The 23,556-nt window shown below is 43.3% G+C and overlaps 3 protein-coding genes across 5 annotated transcripts in view; 2 read left to right on the top strand and 1 right to left on the bottom strand.

The window, feature by feature from the left end:
* Nucleotides 1-1,309: 1,309 nt before the first annotated feature.
* On the top strand, nt 1,310-2,986 carry LOC118220139. The gene is made up of 2 exons (XM_035403796.1): nt 1,310-2,504; nt 2,818-2,986. Exons 1-2 carry the CDS (start codon nt 1,554-1,556, stop codon nt 2,962-2,964), a joined length of 1,098 nt encoding a protein of 365 aa, XP_035259687.1. The 5' UTR covers nt 1,310-1,553; the 3' UTR covers nt 2,965-2,986.
* A 2,163-nt stretch (nt 2,987-5,149) lies between these two features.
* LOC118220158 (ATP-binding cassette sub-family A member 17-like) lies at nt 5,150-5,826 on the top strand. Its single transcript, XM_035403827.1, has 2 exons — nt 5,150-5,373; nt 5,699-5,826. Exons 1-2 carry the CDS (start codon nt 5,165-5,167, stop codon nt 5,754-5,756), a joined length of 267 nt encoding a protein of 88 aa, XP_035259718.1. The 5' UTR covers nt 5,150-5,164; the 3' UTR covers nt 5,757-5,826.
* Nucleotides 5,827-16,557: 10,731 nt separating this feature from the next.
* LOC118220133 overlaps nt 16,558-23,556 on the bottom strand; it is a 48,371-nt gene continuing 41,372 nt past the window's right edge. For all 3 annotated transcript variants that reach the window (XM_035403782.1, XM_035403781.1, XM_035403780.1), the window contains 4 exons: nt 21,317-21,456; nt 18,869-19,007; nt 18,376-18,446; nt 16,558-17,683 (listed from right to left, as the gene is read on the bottom strand). In XM_035403782.1, coding sequence (XP_035259673.1) covers nt 17,453-17,683; nt 18,376-18,446; nt 18,869-19,007; nt 21,317-21,456 — 581 coding nt within the window. In that variant the 3' untranslated portion in view covers nt 16,558-17,452. The remainder of the gene's footprint in view (nt 17,684-18,375; nt 18,447-18,868; nt 19,008-21,316; nt 21,457-23,556) is intronic.

Genomic DNA, 23,556 nt, shown 5'->3' on the forward strand with positions numbered 1-23,556 from the left:
ACCTTTCAGCATCATTGAACTATCGATCCTTGGTTATTACTATGGCTCCCAATAGTAATGGAGCCATAGTCTGGGATATTTTAGATAGTTTCACTAACCAGATGGAGTAACCTTAGTTAGGACTCCCTGAGATAGATAGTTTCGGTACACTGTGGCGCCCCGATCCCTTATCGGTGCTCCCCACGAGACCACCAGGACGGCCGAGCCCATCGACACCGGCGGCCGCTGGGAAAAGTGGTGAGTGGGCGGTACCTAGCAAACCCCTGTCTAGAGACGTTCAGGACCCTGGACAGCCCCCCGGCAGACCAACTGAGGCGACAACCGGCAGCACCATGGACAGGGCTGCAGCAGAGGGAAGGTAAGGGGAATTTTCCACTCTGCTGCACACCTGCAACTGCTTACTGGATTGGCTGCCGGCGCCCACCTGAAGCTGCTTGTACTAACGAGCAGGCAGGCTTATATAGACCAGCACAACCCAAGGAAAGGGAGTTGCTGGGTCTTTCGTCGCTGCTACGCTGGACGACTCTACCCCAGGAAGAGACTGGAAGCGGCCGTGGGCTAACTCGCTGGAAACGGAGGATCACCAGCCGGCAGCCGGAGCAAGGAACCGGAACCGGACCCGGATCGGGCTGACCACGCCCTATCCCCCCCTTAACCCACTTCTTTTTTTCGTTTCTCTCCAGAAGAGGGTGTGAAGACCTGGAGCGGAGCACTGATACCCCGACCGGGAAGACTTTTTAGTTGGTTTTGGCTCCCCCTACCCCTACCCCCACTCATTACAAGTATTAAAGACCTTTTTTGTTAAACACTACCTCTGCCTCACCGTGCTGGTTCTTCCGTCACTCAACCCCCCGTTGGCTGAGAGAGTTCACACATGGCGGAGAATGCGGGCATGCTAACTCCACGCTACGGGGTGACGGAACCAGACAGAAACCAGCTCTAAAAAAAAAAAAAAATTTTTTTTTGTAAAATGGAGGAGGCCATTAAGGCTGTGCTGCAGACGCAGAAGACGCTGGAGGCAGCCATGGCGGCCCTGGTCACCCGCCCGTCAGAGAACAAACTGACGCCGCGGGATGTACTGACAAAAATGACTCCTGAGGATGACGTAGAAGCCTACCTCGAGTTGTTTGAACGTACCGCCCACCGAGAAGGCTGGGCCCGGGGAGACTGGGGGGGCATCTTGGCGCCGTTTCTGATCGGGGAGGCCCAGAAAGCCTGCCGGGACCTGACCGATGCAGAGGCCGCCAACTACAACCACCTCAAAGCAGCCATTCTGGCGCAGTATGGCTATGGCTTGCCGGTGTAAAGCCCAGCGGTTCCACCAGTGGGCCTATAGCCCCAGCCAGCCAGCGAGAGCCCAAGTGACAGCCCTGAGCCGCATCACCCGGAGCTGGCTGGTGGAAGGAGATGGTCCCGCCCTATTGGATCGAGTGGTGCTGGACCGGTGCATCCGGGCCCTGCCCCCGGATGCGAAGAGGTATGTTGCCCAACAGGGCCCCCGAACACTAGAACTATTAATTGCCCTATTGGAGAATCACCAGGTCACGCAGGAGATGCTGCGGACCAGCCGACCCGACACGGTAAGAGGGACAGCCGGGGGATACAGGCTGGAGAAAGGCCCCGCCCGGAGAATGGCTGAACCCCTGGAGCCGCGACCGCTTGGGCGCCCTACAGCGCCCCCAAGGGGACCCCCGGAAAGACGCAGGTGCTATACCTGTGGAAGAGAAGGTCACCTTGCCCGGGATTGCCCCGACCGGGATGAGCCCATGCCCACCGCAGATACGTCGGAGCCCCCGGTGTTCCCGTGCCGATACATCACCACCTGCTGGGCACATGAGGGAGCCAGAGCCCCAACATTTCCGGTAACCATCGGCGGACGGGATACCGAGGCCCTACTTGACTCGGGCAGTATGGTGACCCTCATCCGGCCGGAGTTTGCGGGGGACTCCCGAGGTAAGGCAATTGCCGTGGCCTGTATTCACGGGGACACTAAGCAGTATTTCACGGCTGACATTATGATGACCACCCCCCGAGGCTCGGTGGCCGTCCGGGCAGGAGTCGTGGAGAACCTGCCCGTCCCTGTACTGGTGGGCCGGGACTGTGCTGTATTTGGTAGGTACTGGAAGGAGTCTCCAGCGAACCTCGAACCAGAGGGCAGGCGCAGACCCCAGAAGAGGCGACCCCAGCACACCGAAGGGGGTACTCAACCGGCCTGGGCTGGCCTCTCGGGGGACAACCAGGCAGGACCGACGGATGCTGCGGGTGAGGGGAGGCCGCAAACCGGCCGTACTAAGGAGACCACCGCCACCGCATCAGAGGCCGTAGCCGAGAACCCCGTCGGCCTGGAGGAGGTAGGCTCGGATGAGACCTTCACTGAGTTTGCACCACAGCCAGGGAGCCAGACCGGGGAGCAGGGTCGCTTTGGAACCGCGCAGCTGCAGGATCCCAACCTGACACAGGCCTGGAGGGACGTCCAGAAGATCGATGGGCAGTTACTACCGGGGGTAAGTGAAAGAACCTACCCATATTTTATGAGTGAGCAGGGGTTGTTATATAGAGTATCCCAGGTCAAGGAAGAGATGGTTAACCAGCTGTTAGTCCCCAAGACTTACATTTCAAAGGTCCTGTACCTCGCCCACACCCACCTCCTGGGGGCCCACTTGGGAGCGGAGAAGACATATGAGCGCATAATCGCACGGTTCTACTGGCCCGGAGTGAAGAGGGCCGTCGAGGAGTACTGTCGCCACTGTGCTGAGTGCCAGCTCCACAGCCCCAAGGTGAAGTATAAAAACCCCCTGATCCCTCTACCCATCATAGAGGTCCCCTTCCACCGCATCGCCATGGACATCGTGGGCCCCCTTCCAAGGTCCAGCCGGGGGCACAAATATATCCTGGTCATCATGGACTACGCTACCCGGTTCCCAGAAGCCATTCCGTTGCGGACGGCCACCGGGAAAGCTGTAGCCCGAGAACTGTTCCTGCTGTTCAGCCGTGTGGGTATCGCGTCGGAGATACTCATCGACCAGGGGTCCTGCTTCATGTCCACCGTAATGAAGGCGATGTGCCACCTGCTGAAGGTGAAGCAGGTGAGGACTTCCGTCTATCACCCGCAGACCGACGGGTTGGTAGAGCGGTTTAACCATACCTTGAAACAGATGATGAGGAAAATGATCGAAATAGATGGTAAAGACTGGGACCAACTGTTACCATACCTCATGTTTGCCATTCGTGAAGTACCTCAGGCTTCTACAGGATTTTCACCATTTGAGCTGCTGTATGGGCGGCGACCCCGAGGATTGTTGGACCTGGCCAAGGAAACATGGGAGCGCCAACCTTCGCGACATAGCACGGTCATCGAGCACGTGGAGCAGATGCACCGACGGATGGCCCAGATCTGGCCCATGGTCCGGGAAAACATGCAGCAGGCACAGCAGGCCCAGGCTCGGGTATACAATCGCGGAGCTCAGGTGAGAGAATTCCAGCCGGGCGATAAAGTGATGGTCTTAGTCCCCACCCACGAGTGTAAATTTTTGGCTAAATGGCACGGGCCATACGAAGTGGTTGAGAAAACCGGGCCTGTCAACTATAAAGTCAGCCAACCGGGACGACGCCGTCACACCCAAATATACCACATAAACTTGTTAAAACGTTGGTATGAAACTGAACAACCGCCGGCACAGGCCCTCTCTGCTCACGTCTCCCCACAGGGCACCCCTGAGGTAACGATGGGAAAGCAGCTGACGGGCCACCAGATCCAAGATCTCCGAGAACTTCTGGAACGGAATCGGGATGTGTTCTCGAAGCTCCCTGGCCGGACCTCCATCATAGCCCACCACATCACCACAGAGCCCGGAAAGAAGGTTAGGCTGAGGCCGTACCGGATCCCTGAGGCCCAGCGTGATACCATCCGGGAAGAGGTCAGGCAAATGTTAGAGATGGGGATCATTGAAGAGTCCCGCAGCTCGTGGAGCAGCCCAATAGTCATTGTACCCAAACCCGACGGGAGCCTGCGGTTTTGCAATGACTTCAGGAAGTTAAATGAGATCTCACGTTTTGACGCTTACCCCATGCCCAGGGTCGATGAGCTGATCGAGAGGCTGGGACCAGCTCGATTCCTCAGCACGTTGGATCTCACCCGTGGGTACTGGCAAGTTCCCCTTTCCCCCCAGGCCAAGGAGAAGACGGCCTTTGTGACGCCGGATGGTCTCTTCCAGTACCGGGTCCTACCGTTTGGGATCCACGGAGCCCCGGCAACCTTCCAGCGGCTCATGGATCAGATCCTCCGGCCTCATCAGGAGTATGCGGCGGCGTACCTGGACGACATCGTGGTCCACAGTGCAGATTGGAGAACCCACTTGGGCAGGCTAGAGGCGGTGCTGGGGGCCCTCCGGGAGGCCGGCCTGACGGCCAACGCAACCAAATGCCGCCTGGGATTGGAGGAGGCGGATTACTTGGGATACACCGTCGGAAGAGGGTGTGTGAAACCCCAATCCACCAAGGTGGAAGCCATCGCGACGTGGCCTAAGCCCCAGACGCAAAAGCAGGTGAGAACCTTCCTGGGCCTAGTTGGGTATTACCGTCAATTCATTCCAAATTTTGCCGCCATAGCAGCCCCCCTGCATGACTTGACTTCCAAGAGTCGAAGCAACCGAGTCGGCTGGACGGAGGAAGCTGACGGTGCCTTCGAAACCCTACGACAAGCCCTCTGCAGCGAACCGGTTCTGGTGACTCCGGTCTTCGATCAGACCTTCGTACTCCAAACGGACGCTTCCATCGTGGGGATAGGAGCCGTTCTCTCACAGATCCGGGAGGGGGCCGAGCATCCGGTAACGTACATCAGCCGTAAGCTCTTAAAACATGAGCGTAACTATGCCACAGTTGAAAAAGAATGTTTAGCTGTCAAATGGGCGATGGACAAGTTGCGGTACTACTTACTGGGTAGGGAGTTTGTACTGATCACTGACCATGCCCCACTCAAATGGATGGCAGTGAATAAAGATAGTAACGCCCGTGTTACTAGGTGGTTTCTGGGGCTACAGTCTTTCCGCTTCAGGGTGGAACATCGAGCCGGGAAGCTCCACGGGAATGCTGATGCCCTGTCCAGACGGGAGGAATGCCTATGGACGGGCGCTCCAGGAAACGGCATGGAGCTGAGGGAAGGGGTATGTGGCGCCCCGATCCCTTATCGGTGCTCCCCACGAGACCACCAGGACGGCCGAGCCCATCGACACCGGCGGCCGCTGGGAAAAGTGGTGAGTGGGCGGTACCTAGCAAACCCCTGTCTAGAGACGTTCAGGACCCTGGACAGCCCCCCGGCAGACCAACTGAGGCGACAACCGGCAGCACCATGGACAGGGCTGCAGCAGAGGGAAGGTAAGGGGAATTTTCCACTCTGCTGCACACCTGCAACTGCTTACTGGATTGGCTGCCGGCGCCCACCTGAAGCTGCTTGTACTAACGAGCAGGCAGGCTTATATAGACCAGCACAACCCAAGGAAAGGGAGTTGCTGGGTCTTTCGTCGCTGCTACGCTGGACGACTCTACCCCAGGAAGAGACTGGAAGCGGCCGTGGGCTAACTCGCTGGAAACGGAGGATCACCAGCCGGCAGCCGGAGCAAGGAACCGGAACCGGACCCGGATCGGGCTGACCACGCCCTATCCCCCCCTTAACCCACTTCTTTTTTTCGTTTCTCTCCAGAAGAGGGTGTGAAGACCTGGAGCGGAGCACTGATACCCCGACCGGGAAGACTTTTTAGTTGGTTTTGGCTCCCCCTACCCCTACCCCCACTCATTACAAGTATTAAAGACCTTTTTTGTTAAACACTACCTCTGCCTCACCGTGCTGGTTCTTCCGTCACTCAACCCCCCGTTGGCTGAGAGAGTTCACAACACGGACAAACATATTTTCCAGGTTACTGTAAAGGCGCTTATTCATGGTGCAAAGTCATGTGAAAAACCTTCCAGTCAAGTCACTTTTTTGCAGTGGGCAGGACTCTAACACTCAATACTTTTTTATACACATACTTTGCGTGATCTGAATTTAAATGTAGTTACTTTGTTGAAATCAACCAAAAGTTCAGTAGGCATTTTTGATGCTATCCAGGACTGAGCTATAATTAATGGCATTAAGGTAGGCCAACACAGTAAGAATACATTTTAAATTGTCTGTGCCATCTGTTGACTTGCCTATATGGCCACAGAAATAATTCCATGACTAGTTCCATTATTTCTGACATGCATATTCAATAATGCAGGTTTTTAGGATCTCTCAGATTTTTCAAATATGGAAATAAAGTAGATACCCTAATTGACTTAACAGGAAATGTATGGTAACATGAAAATTTGAGTTTGAATGTCTTTAGCCTAGGTGTATGTAAACTTTTGGCCTCAACTGTATCTTTCCAATGCACAAGACTATTTATTTATTTATTATTTATTTTGACTGACAGAGGATTCACGAGGTGATCTATTGTTTTTTGTGCCTGTATGGATTTGTTGCACACATAAATTGACTGTGTGTGCCAAGAGATCAGGCTATTGTTGCAACCGGTCACTCAAAAACATGAAACCCTATGGAAGCAAAGAAGAGACATAAAGATTTGAATTTTGAAAGCCATTGAATACCTAATATTGAAATGTAAATGTCACTAAATTCACATAATTGCAATATTTTTACTGGTTTTTCATTCTTTTGCAGCTCTTTCTTAGTTGGATCACTAACTGACAGTGCACTAATAGGCCAGAAGTTGGTTTCATTGTATTCAGGTATTACAGAAGACCAGGGATTGACATTCCCCCCGAAGCCCCAGTAGTTACCAGACCTATAGCAGTTTAGTAAGCAGTTTGGTGCCAAAAAGCTAATTTTCTCATTGAAGTCCATTCAAAATAACAAATTTACCTTGGCGAAATGACACTATTTTGGGCAGTACATTTCTTCACACTGAACCAATTACTTGCCAGGTATCAATTTTTCTGAGCCCCACAGAAGAACATATGAGATTTTTTTTCATTCCCATGAATACCATCACATTTATAATGATAATAATAATAGATTTAAAAAATGGGGTTTTCATTGTTTGTCTTAATGTTTAAATTTTGTTTCAGTTTTTTGTCTTCAATGATTTTTCTTGATGAGTTTTTGACTTTTAAGGAATGTGTTTTAGTTATGGGAATTTTAACGCAATAAAGACACTTTTCATACTAGACAGGGTGATGTTAATCGCTAAAGCTAAGCAAGGTATTGTGCCTTTCTCACTTTTATCTGCCTTTTAAGCCGCGTTTCCACCGCAGGAACTTTACCCCGGAACTAGGAACCTTTTGAGGAACTCAGTGCGTTTCCACCGCAGGAACTAGGGTCTAAATAGTTCCGGGGGCTTTATTTTACCCCCCAAAAAGTTCCTGCTCGGGGGGTAGTACTTTCCGAAAGTACAGGAACCTTTTGGGTGGAGCTTGCAGCGCTGAACATTTCTGATTGGTCGAGTACTCGCAGCATTTTTTTGTGTTTATTTTCAGGCGCCATGTTTAAAAATATGCAGGCGCAAACCGATTTATTTTCATATATTTATTTTATTTTTCGGCGCAGTAGCCTACTTTTGGTTATAGCCTGCCAACGTCTTGGAATTATAACGTGTGGTCTTCTGTTCTTTTCTTGCTTTAGTATTCGTTTTATAAAATGCTAAGCATTCGTGCTGGGACAGCATATTACGTACCAAAACATTCAAACGGATTAATTCGGTTGCTGAATATTTTCTTCCGGATTTTCTTTGTTAGCCCGTTGTAATTGACTCAAAACGTTTGATACAGTTATGTGAGGTATGCAGTAGTTCTGCGTAATTCACATTGGTGATACAGTAAAAGCAAACTGGAAATCACCTTCTGCACTTTTTGTCAGGGTAAAATAACAGGTTAATTCTAGTAATCGTAGCCTACCTTTAGCTTTTTCAGACTGCCGTAATTTTACTCTGCCATTTTTCAATTCCACAAAAAGACCAGGAAGACTATGGACTAATTTATGGTGCATGGTTCGCATCTGGAGGGCACACTTCGCTGCTCGGCTAGCAGTAACTTCGAAGGAAAGCAAACGGTGGCTGTACCACTACTAATTTAAATTTTCACGCAAGTCCGAGTTTTCGTTCTATTCTTGTCATTTTGCGATTAGCCTATATAGAATTGACGATGAGAAAGTAATCAAACAGCAAATTGTTTACAATGTGTGCATGTTTTCTGCTGTTATTGCCAGTTATAGGCTACATATAAATGTGAATGCATTCTGTCGCTTCGGATGTCAAGACATGAAAGCGAATGTTCGCATAAAAACATAATGAATGTGTTTGAGAGGATATATAAAACAGTTACAATCTGACTATTGGCCTGTTATATCCTATTTGTTGCATAACAACGGTCCAAGTTCAACTACCCACGACAGTTTTGCTTGACAACGGTAAAATATGCCCAAACGGCTGCAGAAGAATATTTCAATTCCAGGTGATTAAATCGATAAAAATCAATAAATACAAAAGTAACCATATATAGTCATTGTTGGTAACCCGTTGTATATAAGTGGAATAAACCCCTCCGGGCTGTCCCGGTTATTAGAAAATAATGTAGGCTACTTCGGTGGTAGTATGGGGTTACAGAAGAAATCATATGACAGATGGACCGACGACAACGTCGCTTTTTCATACGTCAGTGGGCTAATTTGCCTAATCTTCGCGGGACTTTAGACCGCGGTGGAACCGCAGACAACCATGGGCTGAAGGAACCTTTTAGTTCCTGGTAAAGTAGTTCCTGGGACTAAAAGTTCCGGGTAATTTTGGTGAAAACGCGGCTTTAGATGCTATTCCTACATTTTAGGTTACATTCTAGCTTAGTTCTAACATTTCGTGTACACCATTCCTCTCGAGTGGAGCTACTGGCCAAAACACATGCAATGAGATGTAGCCTAAACTGCAGATTTGTGCTGGATTGTAGACTGCTACGTAAATGTTGATGTACAGTCCTGTAAAGTAATTTGTGTTTATACGATTATGATACTGGCATTGCATGAAACAGGATTATAAAATAGCTATTTGTCCAACCAGAAGTTGAAATTCAAGTCTGAAATTTTGCAGTTTTGGCTACATTTATTTTCTAAGTGTTTGCATGGGCCAGCACAACCAGTTTCCATTACTTTTTAGCATCGTAATTAAGATGTTACCTAGCAAGCTGTTACTAGCTTGACACATCAGTCAGAACCTTTATTTAAATTCTCGGAGGTACAATTGAGGGCCAGGCCCTCATTTTCAATGTAGCCGAGATTACAAACACAATTAAAACGCAATAGGTGTAATAAAAGATCATAGAATATAGCAACAGTAACTAACATAGTAAATAATAAAATAACTAGAATAAAATACAGTAAAATATAATAAAAAAATAAAAATAAAATAAAATAATAAAATAAATAAAATCAGCACAGATAAGATCAAAAACAGATACACTCAGAGACAGGAATGTTCAAAACCAGCGATCTAAACTGCCCATAAGTTGGTAGAGAGCTGATTTTCAGCAATTGTTGGAGCTCATTCCAGGAGGTTGGGGCACTAAAATGGAATGCTGACTTCCCAATTTCTGATCGAGCCCGAGGGACCTTAAGCATGAGCAAGCCATTTGATCGGGTTTGATAGGGTCCAGAGCGCCACTCTAACAACCTTGTAATATAAGGTGGAAGCATTCCGACAATGGCCTTAAAGATAAACAAAAACCAGTGTTTATCACGCCTCACTGCCAGAGAAGACAGACCCACCTTGGCATAGAGGACACAGTGGTGGGTACCATAACTATCGCCAGTGATAAATCTGAGGGCAGAGTGATAGACTGTGTCCAAGCGCTTGAGGGAAGAAGGAGCAGCAATTCTATAAATAATGTCACCATAGTCTAATACTGAAAGGAAAACTGCTTCAACAATTCTTTTTCTACTGATCATAGGGAAGCAAGATCTGTTTCTATAAAGGAAGCCAATTTTTTGTCTCAGTTTGCTGACAAGATTATCTATATGGAATTTAAATGAGAATTTCTCATCAAGCCAGATGCCAAGATATTTATATTCAGAAACTCTCTCAATTTTAGAACTATTTGCAGTGGATATAAATATACTATCATAATCAGTGCTTCTGGCCCTAGTAAACAACATGAATTTTGTTTTGCTTGCATTAAGAACCAGCTTAAGCTTAACAAGAGCCTCCTGGAGGGCATTAAAAGCAAGCTGCAGTTTCTCAATGGCAAGCTGAGCAGAATCAGCAATACAATATACAATAGTATCGTCTGCGTATAGATGGACTTGACAATCACTTAGTGAGGAAACAATATTATTAATGTAAATGGTGAAAAGGATAGGGCCCAGAACTGATCCCTGCGGAACCCCCTTCGACACAGGCAGGAACCCAGACTGGGTGCTCCCAGACTTCACACACTGAAATCTCCCATACAAATAATTATGAAACCAATCACAAGCTTTACCATCTAAACCAATGCTGCACAGCTTCTGTAAAAGCAAAGCGTGATCGACTGTGTCGAAGGCTTTAGACAGATCTACAAAAAGGGCAGCACAGTGTTTCTTACTGTCTAGAGCAGACATAATATTGTTTGTAACTAGCGTAACAGCTGAGATAGTGCTATGCTTGACTCTAAATCCGGATTGATGTGGGCTTAGAACTGAATGACTAGAAAGAAATACTTTGAGTTGATTATTTGCCAGAGATTCCAGAATTTTAGCTAGGCATGGTAATTTGGAGATTGGTCTATAATTGTTTAGATTATTTCTATCACCTCCTTTGTGCAGTGGAAATACATGTGCCAATTTCCAGATACTAGGGATATGCCTGTTGAAATAGAAAGATTGAATATGTGTGATAACTGCTCTGCAATGAATGGAGCAGCCATTTTTAGAAAAAAGGGATCTAATTTATCCTCTCCAGTAGCGCTCCTGGGATCAATGGTTTGCAAGGTCTCAAAAACAACACTAGCCTTTTCGAATAAATGCCCAGCCTCAGCAAAGTGCTTGTTGAAAGCTAGGCAAACCTCATTAAGATCAGAGATCAAACAGTCACCAGAATCAATGTGTGAAGGTAGGGAAGTAGTGGGTCTGTTTTTGATGGAGTTCACTGCCTTCCAGAATTTAGCCGGGTTAGCATAGGAGCAGGTAATTAGATCTAGGTAATATTTGGATTTGGCTACTCTTACCGAAGATGTGAATCTATTCCTGATTTGCCTGAAAGCTGCCCAATGTGAAGGGTCACCGGAGTGTCTGGCAAGAGACCAGGCTCTATTCCTTTCTTTGAGTAAAGCTGCTAGCTCAGGTGAAAACCAGGGGGTGACTCTATCTTTAATCTCTATCTTTTTTAAGTTTTTTCAGTGGAGCATGTCTGTCAATGACAGAAAGAAGAGTCTTTGTGAAGAAATCCAGAGCCAAGTCGACATCAGTAATCTCAGATGTGTATTGTATATTACTATGGGAAACGTCAGATAAAAAGGCTTGCTCATTAAAATGTCTTAGATTTCTCCTTATAACCTTGTGAGATTTTGTTTTCATTAGCCGAGTACTTCTAATGCAGCCAACAGGGCAATGATCACTGATTCCAAGCTCAAAGACACCACAGGCAGTGATATTATCAACCCTATTAGAAAAAATAAGGTCAATTAGGGTAGATTTTGAGCTGTCTTTCAGATTTGGCCTAGTGGGTTCTGTTATTAGTTGGAATAAGTTAAGGCCAGCACTAACCTCCTTGAAATGATTGGAAGTATCATTCAGCCAGTTCAAGTTAAAATCACCCATAACAATCAATTCAGCATCGGAATAATGGGACAGTAGATCCGCTATTGCATCAATGGAGCCTAACTCAGCAGATGGGGGTCTATAGACCCCAACCACAATTACTGAGTTAGGCCCCAGCTGAACCTTCAGTGCAAGGAATTCAAAATATCTTGGAATTGTGACAGCTTTTAAGATTGTTACAGAGAAACCTGTTTGTTATTCCACAAACAGAAGTAAAAAATTATAACACATAAATTATGATATTCCTCAAACAGAAGTAAAAATTTTTTTGGTGTATCCAATGAAAACATTTTTTCTGTGTATGCTCTGGCAATCGAAACTCGAAATTAGTCAAAGACCTCTTTGACATGGTTGAAACCAAATGCATGTGATTATTCCCCATTCAAAAAGAACAGAAATCTAAACTCGGAGCACTGAGTATTCCAAAATAAGCCTACATAGTTTTGAATACAGTTGGGGAGGAACACTTATGTAACATTCATTTTAGGAAACATGCAATGCAGGCTATGTATACCCAGCTGGCAGGTCACAGAACTCCAAAAAGCACTAGTCTTATGTCTGTCCGATTTACACCTCCAATGGCTCATTTGCAAAACAAATATGGATATAGATACGTTTGTACCTGTTCCCTCCAGCATCTTCACAAGGGCCTTGTTGTTCTAGGACTGATTTGCACTTTTCGCATCAAAGCACGTTCATCTCTAGGAGACAGAATGCGTCTCCTTCCTGAGCGGTATGATGGCTGCATGGTCCCATGGTGTTTATACTTGCGTACTATTGTTTGTACAGACGAACGTGGTACCTTCAGGCGTTTGGAAATTGCTCCCAAGGATAAACCAGACTTGTGGAGGTCCACAATTTTCTTTCTGAGGCCTTGGCTGATTTCTTTTGATTTTCCCATGATGTCAAGCAAACAGGCACTTTGAGTGCCTGTTTGCTTGACATCATGGGAAAAGGTAGGCCTTAAAATACATCCACAGGTACACCTCCAATTGACTCAAATAATGTCAATTAGCCTATCAGAAGTTTCTAAAGCCATGACATCATTTTCTGGAATTTTTCAAGCTGTTTAAAGGCACAGTCAACTTAGTGTATGTAAACTTCTGACCCACTGGAATTGTGATATAGTGAATTAAAAGTGAAATAATCTGTAAACAATTGTTGGAAAAATTACTTGTGTCATGCACAAAGTATCTGTCCTAACTGACTTGCCAACACTATAGTTTGCTAACATAAAATCTGTGGAGTGGTTAAAAATGAGTTTTAATGACTTCAACCTAAGTGTGTGTAAACTTCCGACTTCAACTGTATTTACTTAAGGAAATATTTAGCCTAGCACTATGAAATTTCAAACAGTCCTGACATGTCAGCAGTCATTAGAAATGTCAATTATATTTGTAACTTGATTGAATACAATAAAAACCAAATACAATTAAAACCAAATTACACAGAGTCTGATATACATTTCTACCACCTAGTCGGTATGATTATAATAGAGTTGCGGAATAAATATAACAGTAAATAAAAATGCCCTATAATGTCCATACACAGGCATTTTTTTGAACATACTAACATTATCAAGAAAACACATTTCCAAAGGATACGCATGACCATTCATATCCTCAGATTATAAAGCATGGGACTTTATTCATGAAAAAAGAGTTGTGAAGGGAGTTGTGGTAACGTCCAAATCAACGATGAAAGCTATTTTTCTTTGTTAACACACAGCTAAGCTTTGATAAAGCAAATAGCCTGCCACACAGACCAATCTGATGAGTACTTAGAAATGTACGCGACCAAGTGGCTGTTTTTTTTCCATTAATCACATGGAGCATCAAGAAGACATTTTTATGTCTGGTTTTCTTTCTTTTTTTTATAGCTCACTCAATGTTTATCATCTCATTGCTCTGTGCTGACAGGAGAGATATGACTCGTGGGCAATTATCTTGAATAAATTCTAAATTAAAAACAATTTTACTGTATACAGTATATACTGTATACTGTATATTTTACTTAATGCAGACAAATATCTCAACATGAGGTGATGTCAGACTGCTCAAACCTTTAAACCGGTAGATGAATAACCATTTATAAATGTAAATTTGATTGAAATATACAAACAAAATATTACGAGCAAAAAGCATAGCCTGTCCCTATGTATAGCCCATCACAATAATATATTTACCTCTCCTTTCCCATTAAAATAAGAGCAGCAGTCGTTTGACTGCCAGCTGCTATTCTAGGAACGTGAGTCCCATCGTCAAAGTGTTAAAGGTATACTGTGCAGAATTTTTTATTTGAAAATATTATAAAATGACTACGCCAAGGCACAATTTACCCAAATTTGTGCACATTTACCTGTATTTGTTATTCTAAAATGTGTTCCGAATGTTGCTGGGCATGGCGCCCTTTTCTGTGTGGGGAGGGGTGGGTAGCTTTTGTATCTAAATCTGTTTTGTATCTGTTCTTTCATCAAGATGTCTCCCCCCACCCCCTTGGAAAATTCTGTTAGTTTATAGTTGCAACCAGAGGTGTCACTAGGGGGGTGCGGGGGGTGTGGACTGCACCCGGTGACACCATCAGATGGGGGTGACACCGAACTGACTGCCAATAATTCTTTTGTCCATTGTTTTGTGTAGCGACAAGTTGAATTTTTCCAAAGCAGTTTACTGCCGGTTGACTTAATTAGCGGTATAAATGTGATGAGAATCACTGTCGTTTGAATGCATAACACGCAATTCCTTGAGCCCACACCTGCCTACATGCCTACATATTTAAACTACATCCCTCGGATTGAACCAGATGCTACGACCTTGTGCTTGTGGTTCTGTAACCCCTCCCCGACTCTCACTCACTCAACATCCACTGATACGCAGCGGTACTTTATTATCCACCGAGGCGTAACGCTGCATTGCTGAGGTAAAATGGGAAGTGGGGAGTAATAATCAAGCACAAAAATGTGACCGTAATGTTAACATATAAAACGTTAAAACATGTTCGGTAACTTTACGTGATGATGCATTTCAAGGGGTATATCCTAATGAGATACATTTGTGTATATAGTTAGCCGTAGTAGTAGCTCGCATACGATTTAGCCTCGTTACGAGACGGCTACGGTGTGAATAACTGATGGAGTAATTTAGCTGCAGTAACTCAAACGCCGCGGAGACTCCCTGTTATAACTTTGAATCGCGCACACTCTGTTATGTTACATTACAACATAGGTTTCTGTAAATACTTGAAAATGAAAACATATGTTACAATATACCAAATAAATTATTTCAATTTTTATTAAATAATTGAATGCAATTCACTTATGCTTATCAGTTTGTATAAGCACACATATCATATAATGAAATAGTAATCATGAAAAAAATGGTTTTAAGCAGGTGTACTCAAACTTTTGACTTGCAAGTATATCATAATATAGCCCAGTACAGCACATAAGTAAATGTAGCTGTAAATAAGCATATGTGTGTGTGCTTGTGTGTGTGTGTGTGTGTGTGTCTGTGTCTCTTGCAGACTGTCGTGTGCAAAGCGAAGCGGTGTGAAAGCATGTGAACTAAGCGTTACACTGACTATTGTGGTACTCAAAATATTTGGTTGGCAGGTCTGGGTATCAAATACTACAGATTAAAAAGTACACTCAAACTACGTGAACACTGTCAAGGAACAAGATATATTTTTATGAATGCTATATACTTTACTTGGAAAGGACACAAAAAATGATACATGGATACTGTCAGGGAGTGATAAATATTAAGAAGTTCATAGTCCATAGAGACTATGTTTGGATGTCTGTGTTACGTCCCCTGCCTCTGCTTGCCTGGGTAGTGCAGGTGGAGGTAGTTGCTTAATTACTTAATTGCCTGATTGCTTCCACCTGCCTGTGGCCCAATATAAGCCCAGTAGTATGAGGCAGGGGAGATTTTCTTTTGGGTCTTGTGATTTGTGGGGAGAGCTTTGGTTTTGTGAACTTTGTGGGTTTTTGTTTGTAATTTAGATTAATAAATGTCTGGGTTTGTTTTTAGATCAGTTTCTGTTTTGTTTTTGATCCATCCGGACTTTGTTTGTTGCGGCCAGTCGAGCCAGCCGTAACAGTCTGGCTTTCTTGAAAGATGCTTACTGTATACAATTTAAAAACCCAGAAGTAAAAAAATACAATAAACATAAATTGTTCATGTACATCAACATCAATTTCCATTTTTCCTATGCTTTTTCTCTTAAAAAGTTTGGAACTCTGTAGTGAGTGTTGCAACTGATGACAGATGATTTTTACGTGCTGCACACTTTAGCACTTGGCAGTCCCGTTCTGTGACCTTGTGTGGCCTGCCGCTTTGTGGCTGAGCTGCTGTTGCTCCTATACATTTCCACTTCAAAATAATAGCACTCACAGTTGACTGGGGCAGCTCTAGCATGGCAGAAATTTGACAAACTGGCTAGTTGGAAATAGGCAGTGCCACATTGAAAGTCACTGAGCTCTTCAGTACAACCCATTCTACTGCTAACGTTGGTCAATGGAGAATGCATGGCTGTGTGCTTTCAATGGGTGTGGCTGAAATAGCCGAAACCACTAATTAGAAAGGGTGTCCACATACTTTTGGAAATGTAGTGCATGTTATATCTGTCCAGAAACCTTATTTTTCTCCTTTCTCTCCTCATTAGTTTGTAAACAGTGTCGATTTTACTATCAAACATTCGACTATCACAGTTGCAGCGCTACCCACACTACATACAACTGTACATGCAATACAGTAGACAAATTTTATTTCAGCTTTCATAAAACAAAATTTTTTTGCAACTTAGGTGGTGGGAACACAAAACATTGTTTGGAACTGTAAAAAAACAGGCTCTGCCAGTAAGGCAGAGCTGAATTCCAGGTCTATTCCACTGACACTGATAAATGTTTTTTTTCAATGTGCCACAGATTGAAAGACCCCTATCTATAGATGGTTATGTGTAGTAAACTTGGGGTCCATACCTTTTCAACAGTGTTTGCATGTGGAAGCTAGCTTGCAAGCAAGTTTCATAAATGATTATAAGTAAACTGAATACAAGGGTTAATAATGCATGTTTCTAGGACTTCTACAGAACTTTCAAGAAAACCTTTTCTAGAAATTACCACACACAAAAATGCATCAATTCCATCTCAAATGACTTCTCTGCATTGTTTTAAAAAATTTTTTTTTACCAATACACGATACCCACTTGTATATTTCAGATTATGATTGATGTTTTTTGTGTATTGCTGTTTTTGTCACTGTATGGATTTGACTCAAGCACAAATGGACTGCATCAGTGTGCAGTGTACCAAGAGAGTATTTTTGCAACCAGTCGCTCAGATACATGAAAACTGTAAGTAGGAAGCAGTAGACCTACATGTATGTTGAACAATATTGTGTAAATCTAAAATACTGCTGAAACCTGCTGAAAACAAAACTATTTGGGGGTTTGGGAGTTACTTTTGTTCAAATAACTAAAATGTATGATTGTTCACAACTGGACGGAGAAGTTTGTTTCTATTTCCCATTTAGAAGTGTTTGATGGCTGTCTGCATTTTTAAAAATTATGCGCATCAGTTTCTTTAATTTTAATATCATCAGCCTGAGCATTCATAACGGATAGTCCAGAACAGAATGTTCATGGCCCCAACAGCTTGTCCAGTCCCTTCAATAAGATGTAAAGGGCCAGGAGGGTAACATCAGGATGCCCTGGGAAACCCAAGCTTGGGTCTAGGCTATCCCCGGCCAATTTGAGCCCGCAGGATGCCAGTACCTGAGTGGCCATCCTCATGGTATTTTCGGAAAACTGTCCACTCTTTTGAGGGACACCATCATCCAAGCTGCACACCTGCTCCAGCACTCCCTCCACCTGCAAAAACAGGTAATCAAGTAGAAATGCAGCACATTACCACTATGCAGCCGCTTAACAACTGCCATCTACCACATGCTAAATTTTCCAGCTTTACTCGTTTGTACACTTAAAGGTACAGTATGTAAGTTTTGTGTAAGAACACTTTTGTTCATATTTGGTTAAATTTCCTTCCCACCCTGACAGATATAAATAAAAGGCCTAAGAAAAAAATCTGGTCTTTCTGACTGGTCCAGGCTCTGAAATCAGCCACTCCAAATTTCACTGCGCCTGAATCTTAACAACCAATCAGGACAGCCGTCTGCCCTGCCTCCTGTTGCACATTCACAGCACTGTCAGAGCAAACAGGGCCGGCGAGGCTAGGGCTACACAGATAAGTGCCAAGAAATTGTCCTGCTAAAAAGATGAAACCCTAAGACAACCCAAAATTAACATTTTTCACAAACAATTTGATTTATATGAAATTAAGTTCTGACTGATTATGATAGAACGGGTCACATATAATTTTACAAGTTTTAAATGTAATATGACAAACTTACATACTGCATCTTTAAAAAGAGCTGTGGGTACTGTCCACGCACAACTGGTAAAACCCACTTCATACAGTCAATTTCCACTTTATTTTTGATTATATTATACTATATAATTATACTACAATTAAATATAATTACTGATAAGTGTGAACAGCTCACCAGTTCCAGCACCTGACCTCTGACTTCATCATCCAGATCCAGAATAAGAGTCACCACCTCTTCATTTAGCTCTAAAAGACAAGGCCTCCAGTAAATCACATGCATGTACGCAGACACACACACAAGTACACAAAGACACACACAGACACACACACATTGAATTTGATATATTTATAATTGTAATCTTTTTAACAAATGTTGTAAATTCATTTTAACCTAATGTTTAAACTACCATACCATTTTGTTCTTTGATTATTGGTTTAGCCTTTGTCTTCTCATTGTTCTTTTGTTGAAGCAGAACTGTAGATAAGAGGCTCTCCCTCAATGCTTCTCCAAGGTTTAAATAAAATAAACTGGACCACACACACACACACCCACACACACACATGCACAATCAGTAAAAATGACCTCCATGCAGGAGTGTATTTCACAGATGGCCACCATATTTAAGAGGTAACCAGAAAAAACAGGGTAAAAAGAGCCAATGACTCACCGGACAGAGCACTGACCAGGAAACCAATGGGTTTGACAAGGTCATGCGCGTCAGAGGACTCAACACTATCCAGTCCCAACAGCTGAAGCAGATCCTGGACACTCCTGGACACGCTACCTGTGAAGATGCCTTCCTCCAGCTGAATAGACAAATGCAGAGTAATCCTCAGAAAAAAAGACATTTTTTCACCATATCTGTCATCACATATAAGTCACTGATAAGCACTGGACTGAGCTTTCCATACCATTTTATAGGGAGTAGGTAAATGCTTTACCTAAAATAAACATAGAAAAAATAGTCTACCGTCTTCAGAACTAATTATAACAATATCAGCAACATCGGAGACCAACAGCAGAATATCAGAATTCAGTCTAGACGCATACATGCCTTACCACTTCTTCCCTGGTAATAACTCTTAATAAGCATCATATCAATTTTTTTCCTGAACGTTTGTGTGGCCTTTGCGCAGCTCATCACCATGGAAACAAACTCGGCACTCGCTAATTTTTTTCACTTGCCATTCAATTGTCAGTCAAGATATCGAAAGGAATAGTTTTCTAATGTTTTGCTAATAAATCATGCCTTGGAAATGCTAAACTATTGTGCATGTTAATTATCAGAATTATCATGATCCACCATGGTACTTATTTGTAATGTGTGTAGTTTTTGTCAGTTAGTAATACTGATAACTGAGTGGGCCTTAAAAATCATTTTAAATTAACTGTATAAGAATTCAAACAAATGCCCAGTTTGATGATCACTCTGAAAATGTTTTAAGGATGTGTGTACTCTGCGATTTCCTTTAAAAGTTGATATTCAGATTAAATGACAAACATTTTAATGGCTTGTATTCTCTAACAGAGGGAGATAACAAGACAGGTAAAGCACAGCAGATATACCTCTTTAAAAAAACACAGACTATACATAATAATTTTTCAAAGATACCAAGGTTTGTTCTCCATATAAATGATACTTATCATGGTGGTGTCTACAGCCGCGTTTCCACTGCAGGAACTTTACCTCGGAACTAGGAACCTTTTGAGGAACTCAGTGCGTTTCGACCGCAGGAACTAGGGTCTAAATTAAGTTCCGGGGACTTTATTTTACCCCCAAAAAAGTCCCTGCTCGGGGGGTAGTACTTTCCAAAAGTACCGGAACTTTTGGGGTGGGGCACAAGCGCTGAAAATTTCTGATTGGTCGACTAGGCTACTCGCAGTGTTTTATTTCAACCGCCATTTTAAAAAATCTGCAGCTGCAAACCGATTTATTTTCATAATAACTTGAAATCAAACTTGTATGTTATGCGGCGCAGTAGCCTACTTTTGGTTATAGCCTGCCAACGTCTTGGAATTATAACATGTGTGCTCTTCTGTTCTTTTCTTGCTTTAGAATTCGTTTTATAAAATGTTAAGCATTCGTGCTGGGACAGCATATTACGTACCAAAACATTCAAACGGTTTAATTGGTGATACAGTAAAAGTAAACTGGAAATCACCTTCCGCACTTTTTGTCAGGGTAAAATAACAGGTTAATTCTAGTAATCGTCCCTTTTGCTTTTTCAGACTGCCGTAATTTTACTCTGCCATTCTTCAATTCCACAAAAAGACCAGGAAGACTATAAACTAATTTATGGTGCATGGTTCGTATCTGCAGGGCACACTTCGCTGCTCGGCTAGCAGTAACTTTGAAGGCAAGCAAACGGTGGCTGTACCACTGCTAATTTAAATTTTCACGCAAGTCCAAGTTTTCGTTCTATTCTTGTCATTTTGAGATTAGCCTATATGGAATTGACGATGAGAATGTAATGAATTCAACAGCAAATTGTTTACGACGTGTGCATGTTTTCTGCTGTTGTTGCCAGTTATTTGTGGAATGTGAATGCATTCTCTCGCCTCGGATGTCAAGACATGAAAGTGAATGTTCGCATAAAAACATAATGAATGTGTTTGAGAGGATATATAAAACAGTTACAATCTGACTATTGGCCTGTTATATCCTATTTGTTGCATAACAACGGTCCAAGTCCAACTACCAACGACAGTTTTGCTTGACAACGGTAAAATATGCCCAAACGGCCGCGGAAGAATATCTCAATTTCAGGTGATTAAATCGATAAAAATCAATAAATACAAAAGTAACCATAAGTAGAATAAACCCCTCCGGGCTGTCCCGGTTATTAGAAAATAATGTAGGCTACTTCGGTGTTAGTATGGGGTTACAGAAGAAATCATAGGACAGATGGACCTGCGATAACGTTGCTTTTTCATACGTCAGTGGGCTAATTTGCCTAATCTTTGCGGGACTTTAGACCGCGGTGGAAACGCAGACAACAATGGGCTGAAGGAACCTTTTAGTTCCTTGAAAAGCAGTTCCTGGGACTAAAAGTTCCGGTGGTAGTACTTTTGGTGGAAACGCGGCTTATGTGTTGAAAGAGCCCAATGCACATACCATGCAACCCAATTCATACAGGTCCTGAGGGGACTTCAGTGTCTTATATAGGGACACCCAGATGAGTTTCCTTGCACTTTGATCCATGTCTCCAAAATCTCGAAGCTCTGCTTCCACACGCCACTTCAGCCTTGGAAAATCTAAGCGTACAAAGAAAAAAGTAGCCAACGTTAAACTGACAGCAAATGACAACCTCAGGGTTCGTATGGTCATGAAAAACCTGGAAAAGTCATTGAAATTTAAAATGCAATTTCCAGGCCCTGGAAAAGTTATGGAAAATAATATTTTTTGAAAAGTTTTGGAAAAGTAATGGAAATATAGCTAAAGTTGCATCAAATATAATTACTAATTAATCCAATCATAAAAAATAGTATGTATAGTAATAAAACGTAAATTGGCACGTAACCTTTGCGGCATTTTGGTGGTGTGAGAAGTTAATTCGGTCTGGCAGTCTGTTTACAGGCACGCCCAACAGGCACGCTTCTGCTAATGTAGCAGTTAGTAAACGTAGGCCCTAGTGTGCCGACAATATGCCAGGGAAGTGCAGCTTCAATAATATATCAGGACTCGAAATTAACTTATTTACTTGGTAGCACTGGTGCTCCCAACTTCAAAAAGTTAGGAGCACCCACCAAAATATAAGGAGCACCAACCATATATGCAATAGATTTTTTATTGATAAAAAACGACAATATAACAGTATGGTTTACAAGTAACAGTTAAACTGTCACATCTAAAATGTGTGACTTCAAGGAATTGCGTGTTATGCATTCAAACGACAAAGCGCTTCTCGTCACATTAATACCGCTAATTAAATCAACCGCCAGTAAACTGCATCGGAGAGATATTAGCTGTTTCAACCGGGTCGCTACACAAAACACTACGTTAACGTTTCAAAAAAACTGCCGTAATCGTTCGCTTCAACTTTTCAGCTTTCGATAACGCTAATAAATTGAACATAAACTTTTGTCTTCAGGTAACATTAGTTAACGCATTAGCTCTCTGTGTCGCGTGACAGTGGAGTGCAGCGAAAGGGAGTGATTGAAGGCTAATATTAACCAATTTAAAATCAGCATTAAAGGTAAGAATGTCAAGCTCACGATTGGTTAGAAGGGTCACCGTCAGCTCACAAGGCACATACTGAGTGTACTAACTAGCGAATGTACAGAGAAAGAGACGTTCGACTGGGAAAAGAAAAAAAAAGGTTGCACCAGAACAATTATTTGCACTCGCACAAATGCTCCCAATTATATTTCAAAATGGTCGCAATTTCGAGCCCTGTTTGAGACATTGACAAAAATGTTAAACTATTCGAATTAAAATATGACAGAGTGTATCTAAAGCCTGGTGCACACTAGAGGATTTTCAAATCTTAACCGATTTTAAAAACGTGGGAGACCACAGACATAACGACAGATTTAACCGATTTTTAATATTTTAATCATAAGAACGCACACCAGACGATTCAGTCAAGACGCAGGACCACACACGGCGTTTATACTAAACAATTTCAGAGTGGCGATTCCAGGGACTTTTTTTATTTCCGCAAGCTGATTCCCCATCTCCATGGAGACCACAACGTTACAATAATTACATATATACATAATACAATAATATTGATACTTTTGTTGCTACGTGCAGTTGCCTAACCGCATCGAGTGAAAAAACAATATCGTCCGCAGAGAACTTCTTCGGTTTCGGCAAGCCGAAATAAATTTGGTTGGTGACGCCTCCCGGTCAGCACAAAATCGGCCCAGTTGTCCTCTAGTGTGGGGCCAGCATAAGTGTGTGTCTGTCTGGTGTTTATTTGTTTTAGAGAGGCACAGACCTAATTTTACTTAGTGTTACAATAAATAATTTTAAATCGTCCCGATGAGATAAAGTCATTTGTTTTGGTCATGGAAATTCAGTTAAAGGGTTGTGGAGAAGTCATGGAAAAGTCATTGAAAATCATTGGTGAAAAAGTGTATGAACCCTGCAAGCTGCAGTCAGTGTCAAAACCTTGCACCCTTAGTATTAAAATACTGAACATGGGACCTTTCAATGCACAGTCACAGTCTGGGCAGCTGTATACTATATTTATGTATGCTATATCAGTCATTCATTTTGGCTTAGACTTTGTAAATCTACCTAGATGGTATCCTGGCAAGACAGCCAATGGGACAAAACAATGATTGATAGATTGACATGATTTGTCACTGGTCTAAACTGGTGGACAGCATCTGTTACTATGCCATATA

The sequence above is a fragment of the Anguilla anguilla genome, chromosome 2 (genome assembly GCF_013347855.1).
Source record: "Anguilla anguilla isolate fAngAng1 chromosome 2, fAngAng1.pri, whole genome shotgun sequence".
Classification (NCBI taxonomy): Eukaryota; Metazoa; Chordata; class Actinopteri; order Anguilliformes; family Anguillidae; genus Anguilla; species Anguilla anguilla.

Coding starts and splice junctions, on each gene's coding strand:
- LOC118220158 (XM_035403827.1), top strand. CDS start 5,165: ATGTGGCGCCCCGATCCCTTATCGGTGCTCCCCACGAGACCACCAGGA. Junction 5,374..5,698: donor AGGGCTGCAGCAGAGGGAAG/GTAAGGGGAATT, acceptor GTTTCTCTCCAG/AAGAGGGTGTGAAGACCTGG.
- LOC118220139 (XM_035403796.1), top strand. CDS start 1,554: ATGCTGCGGACCAGCCGACCCGACACGGTAAGAGGGACAGCCGGGGGA. Junction 2,505..2,817: donor ATGGGCAGTTACTACCGGGG/GTAAGTGAAAGA, acceptor TACCCATCATAG/AGGTCCCCTTCCACCGCATC.